This window comes from Sceloporus occidentalis, unplaced genomic scaffold, assembly GCF_023333645.1.
Source record: "Sceloporus occidentalis isolate IW3139 unplaced genomic scaffold, rSceOcc1.0.p SCAF_222, whole genome shotgun sequence".
Classification (NCBI taxonomy): domain Eukaryota; kingdom Metazoa; phylum Chordata; class Lepidosauria; order Squamata; family Phrynosomatidae; genus Sceloporus; species Sceloporus occidentalis.
The window spans coordinates 901,487-910,885 of NW_028317202.1; the positions used below are offsets into that span (position 1 = coordinate 901,487).

Consider the following 9,399-nt stretch of genomic DNA (forward strand, 5'->3'; position numbering starts at 1 on the left):
TAGTGTTCAAAATGCACAGTATGAGTGACAAATATGGACGTACAGGTTTCTTTATTATGTGAACTTTCAAGTTCGATATTATGGTAACAAGTTTGTTTTCTCTTATCTCTGAATATATTTAGATGTTAAGTTACATTAAAAATAAAAACAGAAAAAAAACAGGACACTATCTTGGCTTGGATTAAATACAAATTGCCATCAGTGGTAGAATATCAGCTGGGTTTTGTAAATGTAAAAGCTATAGCTTCACTTGAATGGATACTACTAAGAAAAGCACCGGTTAGTCCATCTAATCTGACCTCTGAATCATTTTACATGTTACTAGAATAGCTTTATGCACATCCAAAGCTTCCTTAAATCTTCTTGTGGGAATTTGGTTTGCCAGATGTCTTTCATTTTGGCTATATCTTTAAACTGTGCTGTTGTCTTTAATAAAGGAACCTCTACATGGGTAGATGTGATTCTGAATGATATGAGACCACCATATTAAAAAGTTGGACAAGTCTGTCATATGTGTTTCCTTACAGAAGTGGAAAGGAGACTTCTAGGACTGAGTTGGATATAGGACTACACATTTTCCCCCCATTGTCATAATTTAGGCAACTTGGTATAGAAACAAGCCTGTGTGTGTTTAATAACTAGTTTTAACATGCAAATAAAACACTATAATACTTGTTCGTATAAATTCATATGGATGTGACATGCAAACAGAGGCATAACTAACTTTACAATAATGTGTAGTGTCTTCTGGCACCAGCTTTTTTTAATGAACACAGTTTTAGTTTTATGTTGTAACAAGGAACATTAAAAAGGCTGGTAGCTTACCCAAAACAGCAACTTGTGCTACCTATTTTATCCTGTTTTGCTGTCTTTTATTTTTTATAACATTGCCTAAAAAATTACATTGGTATTTCCGCAGTCTGAGAAATACAAGAGTGTGATGTCCTGTAGCCTATGTATTTTTTCTAATAAATATACAAGAAGCCAGCCAATGTGTACAACAACAAAAAAATTATATCACAAAGGGCAACGTATTTAAGCCCAACCTATTCCTGTGCATAATTTCCTTTTAAGGCTGCAATATATTTTTGGCAGTGGTATAGGAAAAGCAGCAGACCCTGATGCCAGGTGTCAATTCTTCTGTTGAGGAAGTACAAATGCCTCCTGGATGTGTGGCACATCTGTCTGTGAGGCTGCAGAGTTAGAGGCCTTCAGAAATGTCATTATGTATGGGCCAGAGCCCCCGCACCCTGACCAAACCCAAATCCTTTAGGTCCAAAGTTCTTTGCGTAGCATCCTGTGGAGGAAGAGAAGAACATAAAGATGTGTTAACTCTTGTGCCTTGTCTGTTTGCACAAACAGTACTTGTATACTAATAAATTAATATACATTGGAGGTGACTCTAACATGCTTTTTTGGGTACCTATTCTCAATTTTAAGTAGACTTGGGTGCCAGCCAAGTCTTTGTGTTTGTCTTCGGGGGGAAAAAAACACTTCGCTTCCACAAATATTCGTCCGTTACTGTGTTCGTTTCGGGCAAATATTTGCGTACGTCCTTTTTCTCTTCGTTTTCTGGCAGGGGTTAATACAGGGTGAACATGTTAACAGTTAGCAGGAGCTTTGCCTCACACAACCAAAACTTGGCTTGGCTTGGAACGGGGATTTGAGTCCCCCTGACAAAAGACACCTTGCGGCAACTTTGGCTTGGGGCGACCAATGGCTTTGGCGCCAGGAGTTAAAGGGCCGTAAGAGTTGACTCTATTGGTTGGCGGCAGGGACCTCTTCTGGCATCAACCAATGAAGGGCAGCTGGCAGCGACCATTCAAGTCCTGGTGCAATCTTACGGATTCCCGTTCCTGTTAACCCCTGCGATGCTACAGAGGTAGGTTAATGGCAGTAACTTGTATGGGGGGAAGGGACCAGGGAGATTAGCTAGGAGATATTTACGAAGAAACGCAGATTGTTGTGCTTCTTCATCTTTGCCGCCATATTAGTTTATTCAGTAATCAGTTCGAACAACAAAAACGCAACATTTGTGTCTAATTCTAAGAGTTTTTAGGAGACGTCAGAGCTAAACTCTTCTGAACTGAAAGAATGCTTTATGTTGAAGTTTGCTCTGTTCTGCATTAGGACACCTAGAATAGAGAATTAAATAGAGAATCATTTAATAGAGAATCTATTAAATGAAGAAACTGCTTAGGCTATAAATAATGCCCAACCTTGTCATAAATCCTATGTGGCATGTATGTAAATGGTAACTGTGAGTCAAAGTTAGTGTGGAACAGATAACTATAGCAGCCAATTAAATGCTACTACTGACTGGTTCTAGATTTATATGACCCAATGTGTTTCACCTGGATGTGTTTGTAAAGAAAGAGGTGGGTAATGGGATAGATATACCTTTGCAGAATATCTCTCCATCTTTGTCTGCCAGAGTTGTAGACTCCAACCCTTTCCCACACTTGGCACAGCGAAAGCAGGATTTATGCCAGGACTGAAAAATACATGAGATGGTTAATCAAAACAGCAGAGCACAATGCTAACAGTTCTCCCCCATGCTCTAATGCGCCCCCCCCCACATACACACACACACCACCAGTTCCAGTGGCCTACAACCTACTTACATTGCCAGCTCCAACCACTTTCTCTGCGGCATACACAGACTTTGAGCAGCGAGGGCACACATCTGCTCCTCCTACTTTCTGTGCAAACTTTGAAGCATTGGGGTTATTTGTCGGCTGGTGGCCCCTTTGCCTGTGCAAATAAATTGAAAAAAGCAAAACAATTAAACACATATCAGAAAAGTGTAGAGTGCATTTATTAGGAACATTTATTGGACTACTACTGTAAAACTGTGTGTACAATTGCATATGCGTGTTACTTTCCAAATCTGTTTGCATGCTGTATTAAATACATTAGGAAAATCTGTACAGTAGCCCTAAAATGCTATGTCACTTAATGGAAAATAACTATTCAAGAATAAAGAAAGGCAGCTAGGAAAATTAGCAATACAATGCAAATGTTGAGCTGTCTGCCACTCACTCTTCATGCTGGATGCCCAGGCCTTCTCCCTTGTCCATGCTCAGAGTGCCTGCTCCCTGTCCAAAGCCGTAGCCCTTTGGTCCATATTTCTTGCCATAACAGGATTTGCAATAAATCTCCGATCCATGTATAGCCACTGTTGTGCTATCCAGATTCTTCTTACAAACCACTGCAAATATAGAGCAAATGTATTTAGAATATCTTCATTATGTTACATATTTGGTATTGTTAGTTGTATTATTGATAATCTTCACTCTTCCTATTCCCCCAAAAATCTGCTTGTGCTGTATAAATAAATGTCTGGTACCCAAATCCATGCATTATGTCAAGGTTTTCAACAAATAAAATAGAATATTCTGGTTTATACTATACTTTATTCAATTTACTGTACTAATCTGTGGGTATACAGCCCAAACACCTTTTCATGAATTTCATATGTTATCAGTGTTAAAATACTTTCACTGCTCCCTATTGTAACATGGCTAAGAAATCTGCTGGCGCTATATAAATAAATGTAATGGGTCAGGCAGGAGGCATATGCATCCGTACTAACCTGTGTTAATGTGAAGTAGTTTCATGCATACTTTATTATTTTGTTAACAGATTCCAGTGTATCCAAACAAGAAAAAATTTAAGCTAATTGCAACAAAAAGTGTAGATGGGATTGGAGGAAATTTGCAAGCAGATTTAGCTATGAACTGGACAGTAGAACAGTAGAACAGTAGAACAGTAGAAATGTGATGTCTGAGGGATGAATCTGGGTTTGGTGGATGCAGAGAGAACGCTACCTACTGGAATGCATAGTGCCTGCTGTAAAGTTTGGTGGAGGAAGGATAAAGTTCTTGGGCAGAGTTTGGCCTAGGTTCCTTAGTTGTAGTGAATGGTAATATTAATGCTACCGCATACAAAACATTTTAGACAATTGTGTGCTTTCAACTTTGTGGCACCAGTTTGAGGAAAGCCCTTTGCTTTTGCAGCATGACTGTGCCCCTGTGCACAAAGCAAGGTCCATAAAGGCATGGTTTGACAGGTTTGGAACCTGAGCGGCATGGACAGAGAGCTGATCATAACCCCATTGAGCACTTTTGGGATGAATTGGAGAGCCAACTTCTTGTTCAACATCGGTGCCAGACCTCACAAATGCACAAATGCTCTTTTGGTTAAAATCTTGAGGAAAGCCTTCTCATAAGAGTGGAGACTGTTATAGTTGCAGAGGGGGCTCCATATTAATGTCTATGGTTTTAGAATTGGTTGTCCCACAAGCTCATGTAGGTGTGATGATCAGGTCTCCAGATACTTTTAATCATTTTAATCATTTAATGTATGTCTATATATATTATACCTAGTGACTTTCATGGGCTGGTCCCCAGAGCTGACCCTCTCTAACACACTCTATAGTGGGATTCTTAACGGGGGGTATGGGAACCAAATGATGTAGGAATGGAACTGGATCTCTGAATAATTCAGATAAAGTGTTGTTAGATTATTAACAAGGCAGATCGGTTAGTGAGGCCTATCAGCGGTTAGATCGCTTAACACTGGCGTCTTCCCACTTCCCTGTGTTGCCAGTAGGGGGGTCTGTAATTGTAAAAATATTAAGAACCTCCAGTAATAAAGGGTATGTAGAGGCCAGAACCAAGTGCCACTCCCTCATCTCAGAGATTAAAGGCAGTCTGAAGGCCTGTTAATTTACTGTGATTTGTGGAGATTGTAGCTAAACCCAGAGCGTTCCCATGTTACGTATGTATATATATATAGTCAGTTTGGGTCATTTAGCTGATGTGCTATATGCCTGCTTATTAATATTTTCTATCTATATAATGTCAACAATTTAGGCAGTGCTTCTTATGATACATTCAAAGGGTATAACAAAACTAGAACTGACAGATAAAGACAAACTGATACATTAGATAAGCAGGGCCCTGCTCACAAGTTTACTATCTGGATGCCTGATAAGGGTGGTCTTACATATACAATCCTCTGTCCAAAATACGAAAACTGCATTTATCTTAGCAAATCCATTATATCAGCTATGCATGCATAACCACTAGAAACACTGTGTATTGCAGGGGCATCCAACATGCAGCCCGCAGGCCAAATGCAGCATGCCGGACTTTAAGGTGCCTCCGCCGACTCCTTCAGCTGGCAGGCAGGCACCATGCCCACCAGGGAGGCTCTTGGCCCCGCCCCTTTGAAGATGCGACATGATGCTCAAGGGGGCGGGCTCACACAGAAGAGTTCCTCGTGGCGGGGAGAAGAGCATGTCGGAGGAGAGCAGTCTGCAGGGGAAGGAAGCCAGCAAAAAAGTAAGTATTTAAAAAAGGGTGATTGTCACAGGAGCATCTGTGGCAAGGTTGTAGGGGTCTGCTAGGTAGGCACCTTCAATATTGGTTGCTACAGCCACACCCCCAGAAATCCATATATGGTAGGGAGGGTAGCTCCCCCTTTGATTGGTCCCTAAGTTAATGGGAAGTGGGCCGCCCCTGACCACACCCCCTGCACTGTGATTGGTTGCTCCCTGTTCCAGCTCTCTCCTGATTGGTGCCAGTTAAAGGAGATTCTTACTTGTTCAAGCCTAAGACTGTGTCTGTTATTTGGGGACAAGGGACACTTCATCGTGGAGTGTAACTACTTGGTTACTGGAAGTCTGGAGTATACCTGTCGCGGTCCTGGGATCTCGTGTGCGGCGATCCGCTCGCAGGTCACAGAGACCCGAGCAAGAGAGCTCGGGCTCCGTCTCCGGCGGGCGGGCGTCCGCACATAATGTCCGTGGGGCCCGGAGTCCCCAATCTCCCTGCACTGGCAATCGGCAACCTGATCGCCGGTGCAGGAAGCAGGATGACAGGTCTGGGGATTCGGCAGAATAAAATCAGAATAAAATCTGCTCGCTGCCTTAGGAATCCCCAGAGAGGTTTACTTACCGGTTCGCCGGTCTCCACTGGGGGCGCAGTTAATTCTCACGGCTGGAGCCGTGAGTCAGAGGGACGTCTTAGGGCACGCCCCTGACGCACTGTTGGGGGCGTGGCTTTAGGTGGCGCCAGTTTTAAAAACCCTGGTGTGTTTTTGGGTGTCGGTGTGGCAGAGAGTGTCTTGGTGTGTGTGTGTGGGGGGGGGGTGTCTGGGTGTCAGTGTGGCAGAGACTGTCCTGGTGTGTGTGTTTTTTGGCTAAACTTGTTTAAAATGGTTTGTGGGCTGACTTTGGTTTACTGTTTAAGTAATTTAGTATTGATAGAATGAAATATAAAAGTTCATCAAAAAACTGTTTGACCACTGCTTTTTTCATTATCGCCAAATTAACCCTGTATTAATTTGCATTATAAAGCTAAAAGGCCATATTTTCTCTCAGTGAAAAATGAGTGCCACGTACACATACATGTTTGATAAAGGGGCCCACTGCATAAAAACTTGGGCACCCCTGGTGGTATTGTTTCCTACCAGCTGGGCTCAGGATCCATGACACTCACACTCCAGCTCGCTAGACAGGTTAGCGTGCAAGTGTTTCAGGCTGAGTGTTTCACACAGAAAGAACATTATTTTCTTTAATGCAATGGTATCAATCAGAAATCTTAAAATGTGTTCAATGTTTTTTTTCCATGTTCGCACCCTCCATGGAGTTGTTTTAAATGTGATTAATTTAAAGACCTTTGGCATTAATACTCACTGCACAAGAAGCAGGACTTGTGGAAGCTGCCACCCTCGCATTGTACCTCCTCTGCAAAGTAGACAGTCTTCTGGCAAACTGAGCATTTCTTTCCACCACCCCAATTAGGCATTTTCCTGAAAGCATAAACCAGGTGGTTATAATAAGGGTAATGGAACGCAAAAATAAGGGAATGTAAAATGTGGCTATTATAATTGACACGATAGCAATGTGGGGGGAAAAACAAAACACTGGCAACCACCCGAAACCAAAAACCCCAGAAATATAGAAAAGCCTCTCTGAACCACCATAACAGTCTCCTAGCAAACATCTGAAACCCAGCACAAACTCACGTACCCACCTCTCTGTTTATTTTATGTATACGTCATCTTGTCCATGCTAAAGCCACTTAGCACTATTTACTGTTACAAGAAAGCTACTACTTCCTCTTTGCACCCCGCCCTTTATTTCAATTACCCATACTACTCCCTTAGATTGTAAACTCTCAAGCGGAGCACTCAAAGCCAGGACCTTTTGTGTAAAAGTCCCATAAAGCTAGATTCTCAACTCCTGATGTGTCTGTATGTTTTCAATGTATATTTGTTATATACGGTATCTGTTAACTGCTCCATTTAAATTGTGCGATGCTACGTAATTTGTTGGAGTTTAATAAATACAAAGTAGTGATCAAATGTATTAAGGTAAGCTAAGATATCACTTTAGGGAAGAAAAGATATTCAGGGTCAATGTTATGATGTAAACTCTTCCTAAGATTCCATTCAGCTCAAGTAGCACCAATTTGGTGGGATGTGATTCCACAGTGAGTGATTTGATGATTTTCCACTTCTTAAATTACTCTATTTTATCTGCTTCATCTCTGACTCAGCCACTCTGTCTGTATTTTTTTCCCTCCCCTTTGTAGATGTTCAACTTTGTCTCTGCCTATCTTCCTCTCCCCATACACTTCCTGCATACTCTCATTTTCACCTTAAAAGGACATGGTAGTCTCATTTCTTAAACACCCAGAATTGTAACCTTGCAGACGTAATTTAAGAAAAACAATTCTTTTAAAGACACACAAAAAAAAACCCCACAAACAAACCTCGACATATGCACATATATCATCAAACACAAAGCCACTCCTTCTGTCTGAGATGGCTTATTTCGAAAATCACCATAAAAGGGATATTTCAGGAGCCACTAACATTCCTGAGGTTACTGTGGGAGTAACATGGATGTGAAAGGCTGACAGCGCCTTTCATCTAATGCATTACATACCGATTACAAATATAGTGTACTATCTTCAAAACCACAACTAAAAAGGTCCAGCAATACAAGGTTTTTACACATTCCACAGAGGGTTCCCTTCCATCAAAGTGTCATCCAGACTTAACACAGATACATTTCTAGGTGGTTTGCTAAAAATCTCTTCTCAAAACGATTTCTCAGTTCTTAGTTTTTTTTTTTCGTGGAAGAATTAACATTATTTTCTTTTATTTATATAGCGCCAACAGTTTACGCAGCGCTTAATACAATACATGAATTCAAGGGATATGACAAGACAAGAATTGACAGACCAAGACAAACCGATACATTAGGTGGAGAGAGCCCTGCTCGCAAGCTTACAAGATAGCATAAGGGTACAAGTATGTTTGTGATGAAATATCCATGTTGCCACAATGCATCTGCTCCGAGGTGTTAAATGATTAGTACATGACAGATCACCTTAGTGGCAGTGTTAACAAAACTGAACCGAACAGAAAGAAAGTAACCTTGTAACACTTTCTCTTGCAGATTAGAAATCTCTAGGTGCAGCGATACCTGTGTTCCCAAATGTTACCTGTGTACTTTGTCACTTTTATAGTTTGTATGGCGTCTATGTAAAAGTCTGGTTATATTGGCCCAATAACAATTATCTGTTATGTACAGTATTGGCCCGATGACAGTTACCTTTTATCTACAGTAGTTGCCCAATAATAGGCCACAACCTTATGTCTGGATGTATTTGGTAATACAATTGTTAGAAATATTGGTTGTATCTAGGTTCATAATTATTACATTTGAGGGAGACGCAGCGCATATATTTAAGTCAATATTGTGTCGGCATATTCTGTATGTACGGTAAGAAGCTTGTATTTGCTTAAATATACTTAAAAAATAATAATCTTACTTGTATTATTATTATTTATTGTTTTATATAGCGCCATCAAATTCCGTAGCGCTGTACAATGGGTGGACAGGACACAACACGTAGTATGTAACATAACAATTTGACTTACAGAGACAACAGGTGAGGAGGGCCCTGCTCAAAGGAGCTTACAATCTAGAGGGTATATGATGTTTGCATATTAACATCTCGTACATGCTATGCATCAGTTACAGAATATTGAGAAACATAAATTCTCTGACTTACTTGATTTTTTTTGTTGAAAGAAGCTGAAACTGTTCTTGTCTTCTGCTCTCTGTCTCCCTCTCTACAGATTTGGTCTGCTGCTTTTATTAAAAAGTACGGGGCACTGGGTGTGACTTTACAGGGGAAGACTAGAAAAATTCAGACAGAATGTGTAAACATAAAAGAGGGAGGGAAATGATCTGGGCTGGGTTAGACTAAAGAGATGGAAAACGGAAGGGAGCTGAGCTCATAGACTAGGTGTAATGTATTAACCTATTGAGCGCCGGAAAGAAGCCACAACATAGTGACGTACATGTCATAGATT

General features: G+C 40.9%; 1 protein-coding gene across 1 annotated transcript; it reads right to left on the reverse strand.

Moving 5' to 3' along the window:
* Positions 1–1,223: 1,223 nt before the first annotated feature.
* On the reverse strand, positions 1,224–6,815 carry LOC149276990 (cysteine and glycine-rich protein 1-like). Its single transcript, XM_089503182.1, has 5 exons — positions 6,704–6,815; positions 3,043–3,211; positions 2,625–2,754; positions 2,401–2,494; positions 1,224–1,297 (listed from the first exon to the last, which is right to left on the reverse strand). The coding sequence occupies exons 1-5, from the start codon at positions 6,813–6,815 to the stop codon at positions 1,224–1,226; spliced, it is 579 nt and encodes a 192-aa protein (XP_089359308.1).
* Between the last annotated feature and the right edge of the window lie 2,584 nt (positions 6,816–9,399).